General features: G+C 47.4%; 1 protein-coding gene across 1 annotated transcript in view; it reads right to left on the bottom strand.

Annotated features, from left to right (window-relative positions):
* The window catches only part of LOC311147168 (ankyrin repeat domain-containing protein 12-like), a 39,894-nt gene extending 15,441 nt beyond the window's left edge, over positions 1 to 24,453 (bottom strand). The window contains exons 1-6 of the mRNA XM_084183803.1: positions 24,392 to 24,453; positions 22,307 to 22,730; positions 2,979 to 3,062; positions 1,965 to 2,111; positions 413 to 616; positions 16 to 158 (exon numbers count right to left, since the gene is read on the bottom strand). Coding sequence (XP_084039929.1) covers positions 16 to 158; positions 413 to 616; positions 1,965 to 2,111; positions 2,979 to 3,062; positions 22,307 to 22,730; positions 24,392 to 24,439 — 1,050 coding nt within the window. The 5' untranslated portion in view covers positions 24,440 to 24,453. The remainder of the gene's footprint in view (positions 1 to 15; positions 159 to 412; positions 617 to 1,964; positions 2,112 to 2,978; positions 3,063 to 22,306; positions 22,731 to 24,391) is intronic.
* Positions 24,454 to 24,990: the final 537 nt, after the last annotated feature.

Raw genomic sequence — 24,990 nt, forward strand, 5'->3', positions numbered from 1 at the left:
CAGTAGCAAACGTACGTCTGTATGTCCACTACTGGAGGCATCGTGGAGCGGAGTGTCGTCATCCAGACCCTGGGTGTTGACTTCTGCGCCGGCCGCGATCAGAACCTTCGCCACGTCGTAGAAACCAAGGTTACACGCCTCGTGAAGGGGCGTCCAGCCTGACAAAGAAACAGGAGGTTGTATTTTATTTTACGGTAATGACAAATAGTTTTCCAAACTACACAGTACTAACCTAACCTACTTGATAAACCTAACCTACTTGTGATTCATTGTTTCTATGGGATACATTTAAACAAGTACCACTGGGCAACATAACATTTAGTATAAACTGTGTTGAATCCTCAACACTTCTGCAAATCTCTGCACTATAGACCCTTATAGTTGTATCAAGGGTGGTCAGGTGTTCTTTTACCTGCAAAGTCTTTAATGTTGACGTCGGCCCCGAGGCTGATGAGCTCCTTGACATGCTCGGCGTCCCCTCGTATGGCCGCCATGTGTAGCGGCGTCTCGCCACGCTCGTTCCTCTTGTTCACCTTGTCCCTCGCTCTGGAGGCCGAGCTGCTGGGGGGCTTCTTCTGCACCGGGGGGGCCTGGGACGGGTGGCTGGGGGTCGAGTCTGAGGAGGAGAGGGAGAGAGAAAGAGTTAGACGAGAGATTAAGTAACACTCAACCAAACAAAATGACTCAACAGAGAAAAATAAATCTGTTGATGTTTCTGGTAACTGGGAGGTCCATTATCTTTAAAGCTGTTGTTTAGCATTATGACTCATCCTTATGATAACTATAGTAATAATCCACATCCCTAAAGGCTGATAAGAGGACAGGAGACGGTAAGAGAGAGGGAGAGAGGAGAGGAGACGGTAAGAGAGAGGGAGAGGAGACGGTAAGAGAGAGGGAGAGGAGACGGTAAGAGAGGGAGAGAGGGAGAGGAGACTGTAAGAGAGAGGGAGAGAGGGAGAGGAGACGGTAAGAGAGAGGGAGAGGAGACGGTAAGAGAGAGGGAGAGGAGACGGTAAGAGAGAGGGAGAGGAGACGGTAAGAGAGAGGGAGAGGAGACGGTAAGAGAGAGGGAGAGGAGACGGTAAGAGAGAGGGAGAGGAGACGGTAAGAGAGAGGGAGAGGAGACGGTAAGAGAGAGGGAGAGGAGACGGTAAGAGAGAGGGAGAGGAGACGTAAGAGAGAGGGAGAGGAGACGGTAAGAGAGAGGAGACGGTAAGAGAGAGGAGACGGTAAGAGAGAGGAGACGGTAAGAGAGAGGGAGAGAGGGAGAGGAGACGGTAAGAGAGAGGGAGAGGAGACGGTAAGAGAGAGGGAGAGGAGACGGTAAGAGAGAGGGAGAGGAGACGGTAAGAGAGAGGGAGAGGAGACGGTAAGAGAGGGAGAGAGGGAGAGGAGACTAAGAGAGAGGGAGAGGAGACGGTAAGAGAGAGGGAGAGAGGGAGAGGAGACGGTAAGAGAGAGGGAGAGAGGGAGAGGAGACGGTAAGAGAGAGGGAGAGAGGAGAGGAGACGGTAAGAGAGAGGGAGAGAGGAGAGGAGACGGTAAGAGAGAGGGAGAGAGGAGAGGAGACGGTAAGAGAGAGGGAGAGAGGAGAGGAGACGGTAAGAGAGAGGGAGAGAGGAGAGGAGACGGTAAGAGAGAGGAGAGGAGACGGTAAGAGAGAGGAGAGGAGACGGTAAGAGAGAGGAGAGGAGACGGTAAGAGAGAGGAGAGGAGACGGTAAGAGAGAGGGAGAGGAGACGGTAAGAGAGAGGGAGAGGAGACGGTAAGAGAGAGGGAGAGGAGACGGTAAGAGAGAGGGAGAGGAGAAGGTAAGAGAGAGGGAGAGGAGACGGTAAGAGAGAGGGAGAGGAGACGGTAAGAGAGAGGGAGAGGAGACGGTAAGAGAGAGGGAGAGAGGGAGAGGAGACGGTAAGAGAGAGGGAGAGAGGAGAGGAGACGGGGCATGAAAGTGTTTGACTAACCTGGGCTGTTGTCCCTGGCGGTCATCTGCATCAGTAGGGCCATCTGCTTGCGTTCAGACAGCGGGTAGCCAAACAGAAGATTGACCGGGACCTTCTTACTTCCCCCAGACTCCTTCTTGTTTTTCTTCTTATCCGGGCCGTCTTTATCTACAGACAGAGTTAGGACAGACAACAGGGTTAGACTTAGAAACCAGACAAATACACACATCTCTAAACCAGCAAGGTGTTAATCCCAAATTGCACCCTATTCCCAGCCTATATACTGCACCTGAGCCCTATGGAGCCTGGTCAAAAGTAGTGCACTATATACAGGACAGTGCCATTTGGGATGCAGTCAAGATCATCATCATCATCATCATCATCATCATCATCATCAACAACAACAACAAATGTGATGCAATAAAGTGATGCAGGGGTCCCTCCCCCTCCCCCTCCCCCTCCCCCTCCCCATCTTTTGCACCATATATCTCCATCACGCGCAAAAAAACTGTTAGCGGGGGGGGGGATAAAGACAATCACTCTCTGTAGCCAGCAAAGTGCTTAGCTCCTTGGAATCCCCTCTTCATCACTAATAACACGATCAAGCCAACAACATAAAGACATGCGTGAGGTGAGATAGCTAGCAAGCCATAGAGAGCAGGCAGGGAGGAGATGCAGAGACAGGTGTGTGTGTTTACAGTGTAGCATAGCAGCGTGGGGGTAGACCTGACGTGATGTGACTGAGTAGCAGGACAGGGTTGATCCCGGACAAGACACACACACACACACACACACACACACACACACCACATGTGCACACAGCGTGTGTGTTTACAGCATAGCAGACAGTGGGGGGGGGGCTACATGACGTGCTGAAGTCACTACGTGGAGACAAGACACCCACATACACTCCAACGCGCGTCTAGAGGACCCAGGCTGCACCCACATACACTCCGACGCGCGTCTAGAGGAACCAGGCTGCACCCACATACACTCCGACGCGCGTCTAGAGGAACCAGGCTGCAGTACAGTTACCTGCTGAGAACATCCTGCAGGGAGTCACTAACCTCCCCTCACACTCTCCCCAGGACTCAGTGGACTGCTCTGGGTCTGACTCATCTAATGGGCAAAGCAGAGACACGGGGAGGGAGGGGAGATTAGGAGAGGTGAGAGGGAGGGGAGAGAAGAGGTGAGAGGGGGAGGGGAGAGGAGAGGTGGAGGGGGGGACAGTAGGAGGAGGGACAGGAGGAGGAGGGAGGAGGGACAGGAGGAGGAGGGAGGAGGGACAGGAGGAGGAGGAGGGACAGGAGGAGGAGGAGGAGGGACAGGAGGAGGGGGGACAGGAGGAGGAGGAGGGGGGACAGGAGGAGGAGGGACAGGAGGAGGAGGGACAGGAGGAGGAGGGACAGGAGGAGGGGGGACAGGAGGAGGAGGGACAGGAGGAGGCGGGACAGGAGGGACAGGAGGAGGAGGGGGAGGGAGGAGGGACAGGAGGAGGAGGGAGGAGGGACAGGAGGAGGAGGGACAGGAGGAGGAGGGACAGGAGGAGGAGGGACAGGAGGAGCAGGGAGGAGGGACAGGAGGAGGGGGGACAGGAGGAGGAGGGAGGAGGGACAGGAGGAGGAGGGAGGAGGAGGGACAGGAGGAGGAGGAGGAGGGACAGGAGGAGGAGGGACAGGAGGAGGAGGAGGAGGGACAGGAGGAGGAGGGACAGGAGGAGGGGGGACAGGAGGAGGAGGAGGGACAGGAGGAGGAGGAGGAGGAGGAGGGGGGACAGGAGGAGGAGGGGGAGGGAGGAGGGACAGGAGGAGGAGGGAGGAGGGACAGGAGGAGGGGGGACAGGAGGAGGAGGGACAGGAGGAGGAGGGACAGGAGGAGGAGGAGGAGGGACAGGAGGAGGAGGAGGAGGGACAGGAGGAGGAGGAGGAGGGACAGGAGGAGGAGGAGGAGGGACAGGAGGAGGAGGAGGAGGGACAGGAGGAGGGGGGACAGGAGGAGGAGGGACAGGAGGAGGAGGGACAGGAGGAGGAGGGACAGGAGGAGGAGGGACAGGAGGAGGAGGAGGAGGAGGGGGGACAGGAGGAGGAGGGGGAGGGAGGAGGGACAGGAGGAGGAGGGAGGAGGGACAGGAGGAGGGGGGACAGGAGGAGGAGGGACAGGAGGAGCAGGGAGGAGGGACAGGAGGAGGAGGGACAGGAGGAGGAGGAGGAGGGACAGGAGGAGGAGGAGGGACAGGAGGAGGAGGAGGAGGGACAGGAGGAGGGGGGACAGGAGGAGGAGGAGGAGGGACAGGAGGAGGGGGGACAGGAGGAGGAGGGACAGGAGGAGGAGGAGGAGGGGGGACAGGAGGAGGAAGGACAGTAGAGGAGGAGGGACAGGAGGAGGAGGGAGGACAGTAGAGGAGGAGGAGGGGGAGGGAAGCACAGCATTAAGGCACGGAGAGCTTTCACACACACACACAAGTTACGCACACAGATTATCAGTCATGAGTCATCAGGGCTGTGGCGGTCATGAAACATTGTCAGCCAGTTATTGTCCACACGCTGATGTACGCCTTTGGAACATCACATTTTTAAAAAGTCTAGTAAATCCATTTAATATACACCATCACAATAAATCCATTATTTTAGGCAGGCCTAAAGAAATATTATGATATGAAGAAAATGTATTTTCAGAAGAACAGAATATGAGTTGGCCTACTGTCTGTTATCTGGCTGTGCTCCGTGCCATAGGCTGTAGGCTTGTTCTTTTAGCTGACAAGATATGCTTAAGTCCCAAGCCATTATTTGATATGATTTTATTATAATAATAATTTAAAATAGAAAGGATATTTTTCCCATTCTGGAGCGAGTGTGCGTATGAAGTGGCTATGTTGAGCATAAAAGTGATCATTAGAAACAGGTCCTATATGCTAGACTTAGTTACTTTTAGTTTAGTTGTGAATGATACAAACCTTAGAATGTCTTAGAAATCAAAACATATACGGGCTGCATGATGCGACGACAGGTTACTGATGATTTGAGAAAGCCGCAAAAAAATCAAAATAAATAACTTGTTCTCTCATCAAGCGATCATATCAAATCATGCCGGGTAGACTACTCCGGTTTCATAGCAACCATCAAAAATCTGCTAGACCAATTATGGACCAAAGACATCTTAAAATCAGTTGGGTTTTATGTTTTTCTGCCACGAGTAATATGCAGTAGCCTATGTAGTGTGTAATGGCACAATCATATTTTCAATTCAGGTAAAAATAAAAATAAAAAAATAAAAAGAAATAATATATATATATATATATATATATGTATATATACACACAGTGGCGATTTTGCAGGTTTTCCTACTTACAAAGCATGTAGAGGTCTGTAATTTTTATCATAGGTACACTTCAACTGTGAGAGACGGAATCTAAAACAAAAATCCAGAAAATCACATTGTATGATTTTTAAGTAATTAATTTGCATTTTATTGCATGACATAAGTATTTGATACATCAGAAAAGCAGAACTTAATATTTGGTACAGAAACCTTTGTTTGCAATTACAGAGATCATACGTTTCCTGTAGGTCTTGACCAGGTTTGCACACACTGCAGCAGGGATTTTGGCCCATTCCTCCATACAGACCTTCTCCAGATCCTTCAGGTTTCGGGGCTGTCGCTGGGCAATACGGACTTTCAGCTCCCTCCAAAGATTTTCTATTGGGTTCAGGTCTGGAGACTGGCTAGGCAACTCCAGGACCTTGAGATGCTTCTTACGGAGCCACTCCTTAGTTGCCCTGGCTGTGTGTTTCGGGTCGTTGTCATGCTGGAAGACCCAGCCACGACCCATCTTCAATGCTCTTACTGAGGGAAGGAGGTTGTTGGCCAAGATCTCGCGATACATGGCCCCATCCATCCTCCCCTCAATACGGTGCAGTCGTCCTGTCCCCTTTGCAGAAAAGCATCCCCAAAGAATGATGTTTCCACCTCCATGCTTCACGGTTGGGATGGTGTTCTTGGGGTTGTACTCATTCTTCTTCTTCCTCCAAACACGGCGAGTGGAGTTTAGACCAAAAAGCTATATTTTTGTCTCATCAGACCACATGACCTTCTCCCATTCCTCTTCTGGATCATCCAGATGGTCATTGGCAAACTTCAGACGGGCCTGGACATGCGCTGGCTTGAGCATTTGGACCTTGCGTGCGCTGCAGGATTTTAATCCATGACGGCGTAGTGTGTTACTAATGGTTTTCTTTGAGACTGTGGTCCCAGCTCTCTTCGGGTCATTGACCAGGTCCTGCCGTGTAGTTCTGGGCTGATCCCTCACCTTCCTCATGATCATTGATGCCCCACGAGGTGAGATCTTGCATGGAGCCCCAGACCGAGGGTGATTGACCGTCATCTTGAACTTCTTCCATTTTCTAATAATTGCGTCAACAGTTGTTGCCTTCTCACCAAGCTGCTTGCCTATTGTCCTATAGCCCATCCCAGCCTTGTGCAGGTCTGCAATTTTATCCCTGATGTCCTTACACAGCTCTCTGGTGTTGGCCATTGTGGAGAGGTTGGAGTCTGTTTGATTGAGTGTGTTGACAGGTGTCTTTTATACAGGTAACGAGTTCATACAGGTGCAGTTAATACAGGTAATGAGTGGAGAACAGGAGGGCTTCTTAAAGAAAAACTAACAGGTCTGTGAGAGCCGGAATTCTTACTGGTTGGTAGGTGATCAAATACTTATGTCATGCAATAAAATGCAAATTAATTACTTAAAAATCATACAATGTGATTTTCTGGATTTTTGTTTTAGATTCCGTCTCACAGTTGAAGTGTACCTATGATAAAAATTACAGACCTCTACATGCTTTGTAAGTAGGAAAACCTGCAAAATCGGCAGTGTATCAAATACTTGTTCTCCCCACTGTGTGTGTGTGTGTATATATATATATATATATATATATATATATATATATATATATATATATATATATATATATATATATATATATATATATATATATATATATATATATATATATATATATATATATATATACACACACACACACTCACACATACCACACTGCTCACTGCTCAAAAAAATAAAGGGAACACTTAAACAACACATCCTAGATCTGAATGAATGAAATAATCTTATTAAATACTTTTTTCTTTACATAGTTGAATGTGCTGACAACAAAATAACACAAAAATTATCAATGGAAATCAAATGTATCAACCCATGGAGGTCTGGATTTGGAGTCACCCTCAAAATTAAAAGTGGAAAACCACACTACAGGCTGATCCAACTTTGATGTAATGTCCTTAAAACAAGTCAAAATGAGGCTCAGTAGTGTGTGTGGCCTCCACGTGCCTGTATGACCTCCCTACAACGCCTGGGCATGCTCCTGATGAGGTGGCGGATGGTCTTCTGAGGGATCTCCTCCCAGACCTGGACTAAAGCATCCGCCAACTCCTGGACAATCTGTGGTGCATTGTGGCGTTGGTGGATGGAGCGAGACATGATGTCCCAGATGTGCTCAATTGGATTCAGGTCTGGGGAACGGGCGGGCCAGTCCATAGCATCAATGCCTTCCTCTTGCAGGAACTGCTGACACACTCCAGCCACATGAGGTCTAGCATTGTCTTGCTTTAGGAGGAACCAAGGGCCAACCGCACCAGCATATGGTCTCACAAGGGGTCTGAGGATCTCATCTCGGTACCTAATGGCAGTCAGGCTACCTCTGGTGAGCACATGGAGGGCTGTGCGGCCCCCCAAAGAAATGCCACCCCACACCTGACCCACCGCTAAACCGGTCATGCTGGAGGATGTTGCAGGCAGCAGAACGTTCTCCATGGCGGCTCCAGACTCCGTCACATGTGCTCAGTGTGAACCTGCTTTCATCTGTGAAGAGCACAGGGCGCCAGTGGCGAATTTGCCAATCTTGGTGTTCTCTGGCAAATGCCAAACGTCGTGCACGGTGTTGGGCTGTAAGCACAACCCCCACCTGTGGACGTCGGGCACTCATACCACCCTCATGGAGTCTGTTTCTGACCGTTTGAGCAGACATGCAAATTTGTGGCCTGCTGGAGGTCATTTTGCAGGGCTCTGGCAGTGCTCCCCCTGCTCCTCCTTGCACAAAGGCGGAGGTAGCGGTCCTGCTGCTGGGTTGTTGCCCTCCTACGGCCTCCTCCACGTCTCCTGATGTACTGGCCTGTCTCCTGGTAGCGCCTCCATGCTCTGGACACTACGCTGACAGACACAGCAAACCTTCTTGCCACAGCTCGCATTGATGTGCCATCCTGGATGAGCTGCACTACCTGAGCCACTTGTGTGGGTTGTAGACTCCGTCTCATGCTACCACTAGAGTGAAAGCACCGCCAGCATTCAAAAGTGACCAAAACATCAGCCAGGAAGCATAGGAACTGAGAAGTGGTCTGTGGTCACCACCTGCAGAACCACTTCTTTATTGGGGGTGTCTTGCTAATTGCCTATAATTTCCACCTGTTGTCTATTCCATTTGCACAACAGCATGTGAAATGTATTGTCAATCAGTGTTGCTTCCTAAGTGGACAGTTTGATTTCACAGAAGTGTGATTGACTTGGAGTTACATTGTGTTGTTTAAGTGTTCCCTTTATTTTTTTGAACAGTGTATATCTATTTTTAGTTTGCATATTGTGACTAAGTTTGTACTTTACAAGGGTAGAGATGCAGGATCTGTGTGTGTTTGACTGTCTGATGTTATAAATTATATCAATTTTGTGAAAATCGTGAAAAATGTGCTCACAAAAAAAACAAGGGTAGAGATGGTACAAGGGTAGAATTGTTCTGCAAGCATACAGTGGGGAAAAAAGTATTTAGTCAGCCACCAATTGTGCAAGTTCTCCCACTTAAAAAGATGAGAGGCCTGTACTTTTCATCATAGGTACACGTCAAATATGACAGCCAAAATGAGAAAAGAAAATCCAGAAAATCACATTGTAGGATTTTTAATGAATTTATTTGCAAATTATGGTGGAAAATAAGTATTTGGTCAATAACAAAAGTTTCTCAATACTTTGTTAGATACCCTTTGTTGGCAATGACACAGGTCAAATGTTTTCTGTAAGTCTTTACAAGGTTTTCACACACTGTTGCTGGTATTTTGGCCCATTCCTCCATGCAGATCTCCTCTAGAGCAGTGATGTTTTGGGGCTGTCGCTGGGCAACACAGACTTTCAACTCCCTCCAAAGATTTTCTATGGGGTTGAGATCTGGAGACTGGTTAGGCCACTCCAGGACCTTGAAATGCTTCTTACGAAGCCACTCCTTCGTTGCCCGGGCGGTGTGTTTGGGATCATTGTCATGCTGAAAGACCCAGCCACGTTTCATCTTCAATGCCCTTGCTGATGGAAGGAGGTTTTCACTGAAAATCTCACGATACATGGCCCCATTCATTCTTTCCTTTACACGGATCAGTCGTCCTGGTCCCTTTGCAGAAAAACAGCCCCAAAGCATGATGTTTCCACCCTCATGCTTCACAGTAGGTATGGTGTTCTTTGGATGCAACTCAGCATCCTTTGTCCTCCAAACACGACGAGTTGAGTTTTTACCAAAAAGTTATATTTTGGTTTCATCTGACCATATGACATTCTCCCAATCCTCTTCTGGATCATCCAAATGCACTCTAGCAAACTTCAGACGGGCCTGGACATGTACTGGCTTAAGCAGGGGGACACGTCTGGCACTGCAGGATTTGAGTCCCTGGCGGCGTAGTGTGTTACTGATGGTAGGCTTTGTTACTTTGGTCCCAGCTCTCTGCAGGTCATTCACTAGGTCCCCCCGTGTGGTTCTGGGATTTTTGCTCACCGTTCTTGTGATCATTTTGACCCCACGGGGTGAGATCTTGCGTGGAGCCCCAGATCGAGGGAGATTTTCAGTGGTCTTGTATGTCTTCCATTTCCTAATAATTGCTCCCACAGTTGATTTCTTCAAACCAAGCTGCTTACCTATTGCAGGTCTACAATTTTGTTTCTGGTGTCCTTTGACAGCTCTTTGGTCTTGGCCATAGTGGAGTTTGGAGTGTGACTGTTTGAGGTTGTGGACAGGTGTCTTTTATACTGATAACAAGTTCAAACAGGTGCCATTAATACAGGTAATGAGTGGAGGACAGAGGAGCCTCTTAAAGAAGAAGTTACAGGTCTGTGAGAGCCAGAAATCTTGCTTGTTTGTAGGTGACCAAATACTTATTTTCCACCATAATTTGCAAATAAATTCATTAAAAATCCTACAATGTGATTTTCTGGATTTTTTTCCCTCATTTTGTCTGTCATAGTTGACGTGTACCAATGATGAAAATTACAGGCTTTTTAAGTGGGAGAACTTGCACAATTGGTGGCTGACTAAATACTTTTTTCCCCACTGTATATATAGGCCTATGCATATGCAATGGCTCTAACATGCGTGTTTTGAATTAATCATCGCCTTAGAAACCTCTCAATTTCTTTGTGTTTAGCTTTGAAACAACGACCATGTTTTTCACTCAGTTTCAATCTGTTGTTAAACTTCTTTCTTCAAATTGATCAATCACAGTGAAGTGAGTTTTAAAAAGCACGATACTGTTATGATAATAATTATGATGTAATTTTCAATTGCACTGATGTCAGAGAGGTGAGGGGGACAATAGAGCTTAGTACCAAGCCATTAGCGGCCCGGAGGTCGTTAGTCCCGAGTGCATAAGAGGGGAGATTACTGTGACTCAACGGTCACGTGGAATTTGACTGCCTTCATGACTCGTGACCGCCGGTGGGGCGGTAATACGGTCACTGCAACAGCTCTAATACCAGCTATATACACATGGGGTAGTTTGGTACCAGAGTGGTGTGGGTTGGGGTAGGCTGGTACATGGAGCCAGGGAAGGTCCAGAGTGGTGTGGGTTGGGGTAGGCTGGTACATGGAGCCAGGGAAGGTCCAGTGGTGTGGGTTGGGGTAGGCTGGTACATGGAGCCAGGGAAGGTCCAGTGGTGTGGGTTGGGGTAGGCTGGTACATGGAGCCAGGGAAGGTCCAGTGGTGTGGGTTGGGGTAGGCTGGTACATGGAGCCAGGGAAGGTCCAGAGTGGTGTGGGTTGGGGTAGGCTGGTACATGGAGCCAGGGAAGATCCAGAGTGGTGTGGGTTGGGGTAGGCTGGTACATGGAGCCAGGGAAGGTCCAGAGTGGTGTGGGTTGGGGTAGTCTGGTACATGGAGCCAGGGAAGGTCCAGAGTGGTGTGGGTTGGGGTAGGCTGGTACATGGAGCCAGGGAAGATCCAGAGTGGTGTGGGTTGGGGTAGGCTGGTACATGGAGCCAGGGAAGGTCCAGAGTGGTGTGGGTTGGGGTAGGCTGGTACATGGAGCCAGGGAAGGTCCAGAGTGGTGTGGGTTGGGGTAGGCTGGTACATGGAGCCAGGGAAGATCCAGAGTGGTGTGGGTTGGGGTAGGCTGGTACATGGAGCCAGGGAAGGTCCAGAGTGGTGTGGGTTGGGGTAGTTTGGTACATGGAGCCAGGGAAGGTCCAGAGTGGTGTGGGTTGGGGTAGGCTGGTACATGGAGCCAGGGAAGATCCAGAGTGGTGTGGGTTGGGGTAGGCTGGTACATGGAGCCAGGGAAGGTCCAGAGTGGTGTGGGTTGGGGTAGGCTGGTACATGGAGCCAGGGAAGGTCCAGAGTGGTGTGGGTTGGGGTAGGATGGTACATGGAGCCAGGGAAGATCCAGAGTGGTGTGGGTTGGGGTAGGCTGGTACATGGAGCCAGGGAAGATCCAGAGTGGTGTGGGTTGGGGTAGGCTGGTACATGGAGCCAGGGAAGGTCCAGAGTGGTGTGGGTTGGGGTAGGCTGGTACATGGAGCCAGGGAAGATCCAGAGTGGTGTGGGTTGGGGTAGGCTGGTACATGGAGCCAGGGAAGGTCTAGAGTGGTGTGGGTTGGGGTAGGCTGGTACATGGAGCCAGGGAAGATCCAGAGTGGTGTGGGTTGGGGTAGGCTGGTACATGGAGCCAGGGAAGGTCCAGAGTGGTGTGGGTTGGGGTAGGCTGGTACATGGAGCCAGGGAAGATCCAGAGTGGTGTGGGTTGGGGTAGTTTGGTACATGGAGCCAGGGAAGGTCCAGAGTGGTGTGGGTTGGGGTAGGCTGCTACATGGAGCCAGGGAAGGTCCAGAGTGGTGTGGGTTGGGGTAGGCTGGTACATGGAGCCAGGGAAGGTCCAGAGTGGTGTGGGTTGGGGTAGGCTGGTACATGGAGCCAGGGAAGGTCCAGAGTGGTGTGGGTTGGGGTAGGCTGGTACATGGAGCCAGGGAAGGTCCAGAGTGGTGTGGGTTGGGGTAGGCTGGTACATGGAGCCAGGGAAGGTCCAGAGTGGTGTGGGTTGGGGTAGGCTGCTACATGGAGCCAGGGAAGGTCCAGAGTGGTGTGGGTTGGGGTAGGCTAGTACATGGAGCCAGGGAAGGTCCAGAGTGGTGTGGGTTGGGGTAGGCTGGTACATGGAGCCAGGGAAGGTCCAGAGTGGTGTGGGTTGAGGTAGGCTGGTACATGGAGCCAGGGAAGGTCCAGAGTGGTGTGGGTTGGGGTAGGCTGGTACATGGAGCCAGGGAAGATCCAGAGTGGTGTGGGTTGGGGTAGTTTGGTACATGGAGCCAGGGAAGGTCCAGAGTGGTGTGGGTTGGGGTAGGCTGCTACATGGAGCCAGGGAAGGTCCAGAGTGGTGTGGGTTGGGGTAGGCTGGTACATGGAGCCAGGGAAGGTCCAGAGTGGTGTGGGTTGGGGTAGGCTGGTACATGGAGCCAGGGAAGGTCCAGAGTGGTGTGGGTTGGGGTAGGCTGGTACATGGAGCCAGGGAAGGTCCAGAGTGGTGTGGGTTGGGGTAGGTTGGTACATGGAGCCAGGGAAGGTCCAGAGTGGTGTGGGTTGGGGTAGCCTGGTACATGGAGCCAGGGAAGGTCCAGAGTGGTGTGGGTTGGGGTAGGCTGGTACATGGAGCCAGGGAAGATCCAGAGTGGTGTGGGTTGGGGTAGGCTGGTACATGGAGCCAGGGAAGGTCCAGAGTGGTGTGGGTTGGGGTAGGCTGGTACATGGAGCCAGGGAAGGTCCAGAGTGGTGTGGGTTGGGGTAGGCTGGTACATGGAGCCAGGGAAGATCCAGAGTGGTGTGGGTTGGGGTAGACTGGTACATGGAGCCAGGGAAGGTCCAGAGTGGTGTGGGTTGGGGTAGCCTGGTACATGGAGCCAGGGAAGGTCCAGAGTGGTGTGGGTTGGGGTAGGCTGGTACATGGAGCCAGGGAAGGTCCAGAGTGGTGTGGGTTGGGGTAGCCTGGTACATGGAGCCAGGGAAGATCCAGAGTGGTGTGGGTTGGGGTAGTTTGGTACATGGAGCCAGGGAAGGTCCAGAGTGGTGTGGGTTGGGGTAGGCTGGTACATGGAGCCAGGGAAGGTCCAGAGTGGTGTGGGTTGGGGTAGGCTGGTACATGGAGCCAGGGAAGGTCCAGAGTGGTGTGGGTTGGGGTAGGCTGGTACATGGAGCCAGGGAAGGTCCAGAGTGGTGTGGGTTGGGGTAGGCTGGTACATGGAGCCAGGGAAGATCCAGAGTGGTGTGGGTTGGGGTAGGCTGGTACATGGAGCCAGGGAAGATCCAGAGTGGTGTGGGTTGGGGTAGGCTGGTACATGGAGCCAGGGAAGGTCCAGAGTGGTGTGGGTTGGGGTAGGCTGGTACATGGAGCCAGGGAAGATCCAGAGTGGTGTGGGTTGGGGTAGGCTGGTACATGGAGCCAGGGAAGGTCCAGAGTGGTGTGGGTTGGGGTAGGTTGGTACATGGAGCCAGGGAAGGTCCAGAGTGGTGTGGGTTGGGGTAGGCTGGTACATGGAGCCAGGGAAGATCCAGAGTGGTGTGGGTTGGGGTAGGCTGGTACATGGAGCCAGGGAAGGTCCAGAGTGGTGTGGGTTGGGGTAGGCTGGTACATGGAGCCAGGGAAGGTCCAGAGTGGTGTGGGTTGGGGTAGGCTGGTACATGGAGCCAGGGAAGGTCCAGAGTGGTGTGGGTTGGGGTAGGCTGGTACATGGAGCCAGGGAAGGTCCAGAGTGGTGTGGGTTGGGGTAGGCTGGTACATGGAGCCAGGGAAGGTCCAGAGTGGTGTGGGTTGGGGTAGGCTGGTACATGGAGCCAGGGAAGGTCCAGAGTGGTGTGGGTTGGGGTAGGCTGGTACATGGAGCCAGGGAAGATCCAGAGTGGTGTGGGTTGGGGTAGACTGGTACATGGAGCCAGGGAAGGTCCAGAGTGGTGTGGGTTGTTGCTCCCCAAAATAACACGACTAGCAAAGCAGCCTGTTCAATTCAATCGCTCCCATGTTATCTAGAGGTAGAATAACATAACTAGCAAAGCAGCCTGGGCCCGGTTTACCGATAGAACTTAAGGCTTAGGAGTAGGGATGGAACAGCAGGTAGCCTAGCGGTTAAGAGCGCTGGGCCAGTAACAAAAGGTTGCTGGTTCAAATCCCAGAGCAGACTAGGTGAAAAATATGTTGACGTGCCCTTGAGCAAGGCACTTAACCCTGATTGCTACTGTAAGTCACTCTGGATAAGAGCGTCTGCTAAATGACTAAAATGGATGGGCATGAGTAATAGAGTACTCGAACGGACGTCAAAGCGCAATCTTTAACCTGAGATCAATTTTTTTATTTTTTATACTGTAAAACTATTTGATGGGAATGTGCTTTGTTGCTGCCCGAACAGGCAAGTGACATTTTGTCTTCAAGACAACGTTTATTTGCTTTGACTCTAGTGTTCCATTTGTTCATGTGCATTTGCTGGGTACAACAAAAAGAAACCAATCCAAGCATCACACAGTTCTTCTCCCTAAATGTCCTTTACCCTCCTCTTCTCATTCACTCCATTGTGTTCTGACCGCTCCCTCCACACCCGTACTGAGCGCGCACACAAGCTCCCGTTAATACTAAACAAATACATTCCTTTAAAAACACATCTACCCGATGGGATACACAAGCTGCATTCCTTGCCAAATGATGACAGTTTTACCACAAATTCAAAATGGACTGGTTGATCGAAGTAGGAAAATATGTGTTCAAACAACGAGCTGCAGTTTTGGAATAATTGCATCCCATCTATTTTCTGCTTAGGCTACTTTCCAAAGTGCTAGTGCCATTTACACTGAACAAAAATATAAACGCAACGTAAAATGTAAAATGTTGGTCCCATGTTTCATGAGCTGAAATAAAATATCCCAGAAATGTTCCATACGCACAAAAGCAAATTTCTCTCAAATGTTGTGCACAAATTTGTTTACATCCCTGTTAGTGAGCATTTCTCATTTGCCAAGATAATCCATCCACCTGACAGGTGTGCCATATCAAGAAGCTGATTAAACAGCATGATCATTACACAGGTGCACCTTGTGCTGGGGACAATAAAAAGCTACTCTAAAATGTGCAGTTTTGTCACACAACACAATGCCACAGATGTATCAAGTTTTGAGTGAGTGTGCAATTGGAATGCTGACTGCAGGAATGTCCACCAGAGCTGTTGCCAGAGAATTGAATGTTCATTTCTCTACCATAAGCCACCTCCATTGTTTTAGAGAATTTGGCAGTATATCCAACCGGCCTCACAACCGCAGACCACGTGTAACCACGCCAGCCCAGAACCTCCACATCCGGCTTCTTTACCTGCGGGATCGTCTGAGACCAGCCACCGGGACAGCTGATGAAACTGTGGGTTTGTACAACGGAATAATTTCTGCACAAACTGTCAGAAACCGTCTCCGGGAAGCTCATCTGCGTGCTCATCGTCCTCACCAGGGTCTTGACCTGATTGCAGTTCGGCGTCGTAACTGACTTTAGTGGGCAAATGTTCACCTTCGATGGTCACTGGCACGCTGGAGAAGTGTGCTCTTCATGGATGAATCCCGGTTTAACTGTACCGGGCAGATGGCAGACAGCGTGCATGGCGTCGTGTGGACGAGCGGTTTGCTGATGTCAACGTTGTGAGCAGAGTGCCCCATGGTGGCGGTGGGGATATGGTATGGGCAGGCATAAGGTACGGACAACGAACACAATTACATTTTATCGATGCCAATTTGAATGCACAGAGATACCGTGACGAGATCCTGAGGCCCATTGTCGTGCCATTAATCCGCCTCCATCACCTCATGTTTCAGCATGATAATACCCAGCCCCGTGTCGCAAGGATCTGTACACAATTCCTGTAAGCTGAAAATGTCCCAGTTCTTCAATGGCTTGCATACTCACCAGACATGTCACCCATTGAGCATGTTTGAAATGCTCTGGATCGACAGTGTGTTCCAAGTTCCCCCCAATATCCAGCAACTTCGCACAGCCAATGAAGAGGAGTGGGACAACATTCCACAATCAACTGCCTGATCAACTCTATGCGAAGAAGATGGATGTCACGCTACATGAGGCAAAATGGTAGTCACACCAGATACTGACTGGTTTTCTGATCCACGCCTCTACCTTTTTTTTTAAAGGTATCTGTGACCAACATATTCATATCTGTACTCCCAGTCATGTGAAATCCATAGATCAGGGCCAAATGAATTTATTTCAATTGACCGATTTCCTTACATGAACTGTAACTCAGTAAAATCTTGCTTGGGGCAAATGGTGGTAGGCTTAGGCGGTATACCGGGGTATTTCGAAATAGCCATGGGATGGTTTTGTCAATACTGTTTAAAACTTTTTATTTTAAGTTTTTCAATACATCTTAATATTTGTAAATACCTGCAGTCAACTGGCGCAATACCTTAGGAGATAAAGCAGGTTGCGTTGTTCATTTCACCTGTCACGTTATTTTACATTATGAAGCTTACCGTAGTTCCCCAGAACAGTTGAGGCAGTCAGGTGTTTGTTTGTAAATAGCACAACAGGAGAAGGCGGGAGCAGGTGAGTCGTCAGGGGTCGTGTTTTATAGTGCAACACATTCGGCAGAAAATAGCTTCATTTTCATCACAACAGAAGTGCAACACTATTTGGCTGGCAGCCACACAGGTAAAATGAGCTTACAAGGTATTTATTGCGAAAACGATGCATGGCCATCATATTTCTAATGTTTGTCATAGAAAGAATGTAGCCAGCTACATTTCCTAACGTTTTTGCTTAAAAGTTAATCTAGGATTTTACCAGAGAACAGTAGGCTGGCTAAACCGAGCAAAGTACCCGGAGCAAAGTAGCTCCACATAGAGAGAGCTGTCTGCTGATAAAATGACCATTCGAGAATTCTCGTCTGAGTGGAGAAGCGCAACAAGCACAAAAATTAGTCTGTTGCCGAGCAGAAATTATAATAAGAAGCATTTTAGATCTGTGATATTTCTTTTTGTTTTATCTTTTTGTTTTGTTTTTCCTGCGTGGAAAACGTAGAATTGTGTGTGAACGCGACCCCTAAGTTTTAACTTGCTAGTTATCTAAAGTAAGTGGCTGAATTAATAACGAAATCGGGTTATCATATATTGTTAGCTTTCTGCCGTGTTTGAGAAGGCAAAGCCCTTTGGATGAGTTCGTAAAGTATTCAGACCCCGTGACTTTTTACACATTTTGTTCCGTTACAGCCTTATTCTGCCTGCTGATGAATGAGAATTCACTCCTAAAGTGCAACTGAAACACAACATTCGCCTGATGCCGAGCAGAAATGTCAATAAGAAGCATTTTACATCTGAATTTACAACAAAAAAACGCAGCAAGATATTTATTATGCTTTTTATATTTTCTTCCTGCGTGAAAAAGCAGAATTCTGCTTTAACTCAACCCCTAAATTTAACTTGCTAGTTAATCTAAGTGGCTGAATTAATAAGGTGACGGGACATCATATTGCGTTAGCTTTCTGCCATGTTTGAGAAGTCAAAGCCCTTTGGATGAGTTATTTGTACAGCCATCTTGATTTCCTTGCATTTCCCCCCCCCCTCTCCATCCCTCCATTACGGTTCTTCCTTCAGACAAGCATTCGTCAAAACTTTGTTCATTTGCACAAAGTCTCTCGTTCATATTCGCTTGTAACCAAACTCACAAAAAAATGACATTCGGTAGCTCCTACAGTCCCGTGGAAAAAGTATTTTCTAATTTTCTCAACTTTCGCATATTTCTGCAACTGAATGGCATCAGACCTTCAACCAAACCCTAATATTAGATAAAGGGAACTTGAGTGAACAAATAACAACATTTACATACTTATTTCCTAAACAGAGTTATGTAACACCCAATGCCCCTGTGTGGAAAAGTAATTGCCCCCTTACACTCAATAACTGGTTGTGCCACCTTTAGCTGCAATGACTCCAACCAAATGCTTCCTGTAGTTGTCGATTAGTCTCTAACGTCGCTGTGGAGGAATTTTGGCCCACTCTTCAATGCATAGCTATTTTAACTCAGCGACATTTGTGGGTTTTCAAGCATGAACTGCTCGTTTCAAGTCCTGCCACAACATCTCAATTGGGATTAGGTCTGGACTTTGACTAGGCCATTCCAACACTTCAAATGTGTTGCTTTTTAGCCATTTTTCATGTAGACTTGATTGTGTGTTTTGGATCATTGTCTTGCTGCATGACCCAGCTGCGCTTCACACGGCCTGACTAAAGCCTATGCAATCGAATGGCGAATGGGAGGCGCACTTTAATTGAGCTTGATTTTAGATGTTTTGAGATCAAAGCGTGAGCTGCATGTAGCCACGTGTGCACATTTTGTTAATATCCTTTGCTAGTTAGTGAGTTATTAGCCCAGTTATAGATCATTTATAGTCAGCAATAGGAGAATGATTGCTTCCTACAAGAGCACAAAATGTGTACATTTCTAGACATCTTTGAAAAGCCAGTCAGGTAAAGAGCTTTTTTTTCGTCTTAAAGGGGCAGTGTTGTATTTTGAGACAGGCTTGAATGAGCTAAGTAGCCAATAGGCTGAGGGCAGCATAATTTGTCTGATTCTCTGTAATAATGGTATAGGAATAATAATGTATTTTATTTCTTGCAACAAACAACTTTTCTGTCACCTCCTTGTCTGACGGACAAGTGGATACAGGTTAAAGGTCAAGCCCTGCATTTTATTTCTCCAAAAGGTCTCATGTAATGTAGGCCTAGATTGAACACCACACATTGGCTGCTACTGAAGGCTGAATGATAGAACAGCTATTTCCCATGTTAAAATGTTATGGGATGCATTTTCTCCATTGTTTTTTTAAAATGGTAGGCCACTCTGGTAGCTCAGTTGGTAGAGCATGGCGCTTGCAACGCCAGGGTATGTGGGTTCGATTCCCACGGGGGGGGGGGGGGCCAGTATGAACATTTATGCACTCACTAAGTCACTCTGGATAAGAGCTTCTGCTAAATGACTAAAATGTAAACATGTAAAATGGTAGGCCTACATTATGATCTAATAGCCACAGTAGCCTACTGGGCCACTGTTAAAACTTTAAGCGGGTCCAGCCTCAGTGTTCACAGTAAACACGCGTACTGGAAGTTGCACAGAATATTCACAACTTACAAGTTTGCGCTCAGCAGACCTGAAATTTGCTCAGTGCCAAGAATTTTTTTGAGGGAACGTTGGTTGTGACTTTTTGGCAACGCTAGAAACAAGAAAGGACGGAAGTAGTGTTTTCTCACGACAACTGTTATTCAAACCACAAACCCTAACTCTTGCATCTTATTTAGGGGTGTTCGATACGGTTTCCCCCAGTTGCCTTATTTAGTTATTTATTCTAGCCGTTGACATTGCCACTCTTTTCTCTCACAGTAAACGCACAGTGGATGTTCAAGTTTGTGCTCAGCAGACCTGAAATTTGCTCAGTGCCAAAAAATATTTGAAGGAACACAGGCGGCAATTTAATTCCATTAAGTTATGCAAATTAACCTATCGACTGATAAGCATGACCTTCAAATGTATTTTCTGTGACTAACCGATTAACATCCCTAGCCTGTAGCCTACTGTTTATATTTTAAATGCAGTCATCTCGGTTTTCATTTGAAGCATGTTTTTATAGGTCACTTGTTTGTATCAATTGCAAAGACATTGGCAACTTTGTATTCGCAGTCAACTTTGTTTTGAAGTTAAATCGGAGGTCAGAGAGACGGATAAACCATGTTTATTGGAGGTGTGTGTCTAAAGATGCGGAAGGGCAAAAAAAAAGCATCTAACGACGCCCGTTGTTCTACGTGGTCTGAGGTTAGATTAGGAGCGTTTTCAAGTGCGACGTTAATAACGACAGTTTTTGGGAAAACAGCTCTGAGATTTAACAATGCTCCAAATCAAATCACATTTTATTTGTCACATGCGCCGTATACAACAGTTGTAGACCTTACAGTGAAATGCTTACTGACAAGCCCTTAACCAACAATGCAGTTAAGAAAAGTGTTAAGTAAAAAAATAACAAACAAATAATTAAAAAAGAGCAACAGTAAAATAACAGTAGATTCTAACAATGAACTTATTAGTCCTATTCAATTTGATTATACTGTAATGTAGACTCAACTGTGGAGGGTTCAATAAAATGTGGAGGGTTCAATAAAATGTGGAGGGTTCAATAAAATGTGGAGGGTTCAATAAAATGTGGAGGGTTCAATAAGTGTGTGTGTTTGTGCAGGCCTACTCCATAAGCCTCGTTTATAGTAAATCCAGACGTCCAGTTTCAGTCCAGTTTCACATTGAGAATCTGAACTGAACATACACTTATAGTCTTCAAAAGAAAAACAGCATTGAAACAACTGTGTGTTTGTGTGTGTGTGTAGTTGGTTCCAGGGAAACTCAACACAGAGAGCATGAGGCTTTTACACCATGTCGCCACCAGAGGGCAGAGAGGAGACGACTGCAGTAAAACGGTGTATTCGGAAAGTGTTCAGACCCGTTGACCTTTTTCACATTTTGTTACGTTTAGCCTTATTCTAAAATCGATTATATACATTTTTTTCACCTTCAATCTACACACAATACCCCATAATGACAAAGCGAAAACAGGTTTTTCGAGGAATTGTCCGCAGAGCCCAGAAGCAGGATTGTGTCGCGACAGAGATCTGGGGAAGGGTACCAAAACATTTCTGCAGCATTGAAGGTCCCCAAGAACACAGTGGCCTCCATCATTTTTAAATGGAAGAAGTTTGGAACCACCAAGACTCTTCCTAGAGCTGGCCGCCCGGCCAAACTGAGCAATCGGGGGAGAAGGGCCTTGGTCGGGGAGGTGACCAAGAACCCGATGGTCACTCTGACAGAGCTCTAGAGTTCCTCTGTGGTGATGGGAGAACCTTCCAGAAGGACAACCATCTCTGCAGCACTTCACCAATCAGGCCTTTATGGTAGAGTGGCCAGACGGAAGCCACTCCTCAGTAAAAGGCACATTACAGCCCGCTTGGAGTTTGCCAAAAGGCACCTAAAGGACTCTCAGACCATGATAAACAAGATTCTCTGGTCTGATGAAACCAAGATTTAACTCTTTGACCTGAATGCCAAGCATCAAGTCCGGAGGAAACCTGGCACCATCCCTACGGTGAAGCGTGGTGGTGGCAGCATCATGCTGTGGGGATGTTTTTCCAGCAGCAGGGACTGGGAGACTAGTCAGGATCGAGGGAAAGATGAACGGAGCAAAGTACAGAGAGATCCTTGATAAAAACCTGCTCCAGAGCGCTCCGGACCTCAGACTGGGGCGAAGGTTCACCTTCCAACAGGACAACGACCCTAAGCACACAGCCAAAACAACGCAGGAGTGGCTTCGGGACAAGTCTCTGAATGTCCTTGAGTGGCCCAGCCAGAGCCCGGACTTGAACCCGATCAAACATCTCTGGAGAGACCTGAAAATAGCTGTGCAGCGATGCTCCCCATCCAACCTGACAGAGCTTGAGAGGCTCTGCAGAGAATGGGAGAAACTCCCCAAATACAGGTGTGCCAAGCTTGTAGCATCATACCCAAGAAGACTCGAGGCTGTAATCGCTGCCAAAGGTGCTTCAACAAAGTACTGAGTAAAGGGTCTGAACACTTATGTAAATGTAATATGTAAATGTAATATGTCAATGGAATTTCTTTTTTTTTCCTTTTTTTTTTGTGAGAAAAAAACGTGTCTAAAAACCTGTTTTTGCTTTGTCATTATGGGGTATTGTGTGTAGATTGATGACGGGGGGAAAAACAATGTAATCAATTTTAGAATAAGGCTGTAACGTAACAAAATGTGGAGAAAGTGAAGGGGTCTGAATACTTTCCCAATGGACTATAGTATAACCAACGCGGAGTGCCTGGATACAGCCCTTAGCCGTGGTATATTGGACATATACAACACTCCCTCTGGCCTTATTGCTTAATTATATATACACTATCCATGAAGAGGGTACAATAATATATCCATGAAAAATAAAAGATACCCCATTGCTTTCACACACACAGGTCGTACCTGCGTCTGAGTGTCTCTCCTCGGTGAAGGACAGTTTGCGTTTCATGGAAGACTTAGGTGGTTTTCCATCCTTCCCCACCAGCAACTTACTCCGGTCCAGCTTCAGAGTCTTGGGTGGTTTCCCATCCTTCCCCACCAGCAACTTACTCCGGTCCAGCTTCAGAGTCTTGGGTGGTTTCCCATCCTTCCCCACCAGCAACTTACTCCGGTCCAGCTTCAGAGTCTTGGGTGGTTTCCCATCCTTCCCCACCAGCAACTTACTCCGGTCCAGCTTCAGAGTCTTGGGTGGTTTCCCATCCTTCCCCACCGGCAACTCAGTCCGGTCCAGCTTCAGAGTCTTGGGTGGTTTCCCATCCTTCCCCACCAGCAACTTACTCCGGTCAAGCTTCAGAGTCTTGGTGAACGGGGAAATCTTATCTTTGCTCTGTAAAAAAAAAGGAAGAAGAAAGAATTAAGAGTTAAGTCCAATCAGGCCAATACAATTTTTTTATTGACTTAAAATGTATTTTCATTGTAATGTGAACTTTAAATTATTTAAAATGAGCACATTGACTAAGATGTAAATCTTGGGAGCCCCAGGCAATTCAGAACCTACACCAATTCAGAAAAGGAGAAGTGCCTAAGGAATAAGGGTTAGGGCTGTGCATCCATGTTCAGTCCAGCCTCCTCTCTGCTTGCTTGTGTGTACCGGTATCAATACTAAAAAGTCAAGAGTCTTTCACTATGTTAGGCACTGTGGCATACAGTGCCTTCGGAAAGTATTCACACCCCTTGACTTTTTCCACATTTTGTTGTGTTACAAAGTGGGATTATTTAAATTTTTTGGTCAACGACTACACAAAATTCTTACATTTGTAAAAAAGATAAAGAAAAAACACTAATATATCTTGATTAGATAAGTATTCAGCGCCGCGTCAATACATGTTGAAATCCCCTTTGGCAGCGATTACAGCTGTGAATCTTTCTGGGCAAGTCTCTAAGAGCTTTCCACACCTGGATTGTATAACATTTGCCCATTATTCTATAAAACATTCTGTCAAATTGGTTGTTGATCATTGCTAGACAACCATTTTCAGGTCTTGCCATGGATTTTCAAGCAGATTTAAGTCAAAACTGTAACTCGGCCACTCAGAAACATTCACTGTCTTCTTGGTAAGCAACTCCAGAGTAGATTTGGCTTTGTGTTTTAGGTTATTGTCCTGCTGAAAGGTGAATTAATCTCCCAGTGTCTGGTGGAAAGCAGACTGAACCAGGTTTTCCTCTAGGATTTTGCCTGTGCTTAGCTCCATTCAGTTTCTTTTTTACCCTGAAAAACTCCAGTCCTTAACGATTACAAGCATACCCATAACATGTTGCAGCCACCACTATGCTTGAAAATATGGAGAGTGGTACTCAGTAATGTGTTGTATTGGATTTGCCCCAAACATAACACTGAATTCAGGACACAAAGTGAATTTCTTTGTCACATTTTTTGCAGTATTACTTTAGTGCCTTGTTGTAAACAGGATTAATGTTTTGGAATATTTTTATTCTGTACAGGCTTCCTTCTTAACACTGTCAATTAGGTTAGTATTGTGGAGTAACTACAATGTTGTTGATCCATCCTTAGTTTTCTCCTATCACAGCCATTAAAGTAACTGTTTTAAAGTCACCATTGGCCTCATGGTGAAATCCATGAGCGGTTTCCTTCCTCTCTGACAACTGAGTTAGGAAGGACGGCGGTATATTCTTGCATTGACTGGGTGTATTGATACACCATCCAAAGTGTAATTAATAACTTCACCACGCTCAAATAAATTTTCAAACAACGCCATTACAAAGGTGTTGAATACTTATACTGTAAGTCGCTTTGGATAAAAGCGTCTGCTAAATGGCATATTATTATTATTATTATTGACTCCAGTCATTCCAGCTTTTCATTTTTTAATTAATTTGTTCACTTTGACATTATGGGTCATTGTGTGTAGGCCAGTGACAAAAAAAAAATCTCTATTGAATCCATTTTAAATTCAGACTGTAACACAACAAAATGTGGGAAAAGTCAAGTGGTGTGAATAGTTTCTAAAAAGGCACTGTACAGCATACCTTCTTCCCGACCATGGCTCCATCTCGGTCTGTCCCAGGTTTGGCCATGTTGCAGTCCGCCATCCTGGCCGCCCTCCCTCCCTCCCGCCGTGTGACTAGCTACGACAGCAACGGCCCAGAACGCTCATCATGGACCTACAACAACAACAACAACAACCACCATGGTAAGGATGTCAATAATACTATACAGTGTTTTCCGTAAGTACACAGAGTAGCGAGCCAAATAGAAGAAGTAGCCAGCCAAGGAGTTTCTGGTTGGGGGTGTCTGGGTGGGGCATGCCCCCCAAAACAATTCCAGAACGAGCTCAAGTTTGGTTGCCTCTGGTACATTCTAATGCCTTGATTCCATCAAAAATAAACATCTAAATTATTCGATACGACTTTACCTCCCAGATTGGTAAAATGTGTTGTGATAGAGTAGAAAGTACTGTGGCCTGTCAGGAGCTTAATGGCAGAATCTGTATATGTACAGATTCTGCCATTAAGCTCCTGACAGGCCACAGTACTAGGACTGTCCCCGACAAAAAAAAAAAAAATAATAATAATAATTGACGAATCGATTGGTCTAAATTTTTTAACATGTATTTTTCCCCTATACA

This window comes from Coregonus lavaretus, assembly GCF_964263955.1.
Source record: "Coregonus lavaretus genome assembly, chromosome: 19".
Classification (NCBI taxonomy): Eukaryota; Metazoa; Chordata; class Actinopteri; order Salmoniformes; family Salmonidae; genus Coregonus; species Coregonus lavaretus.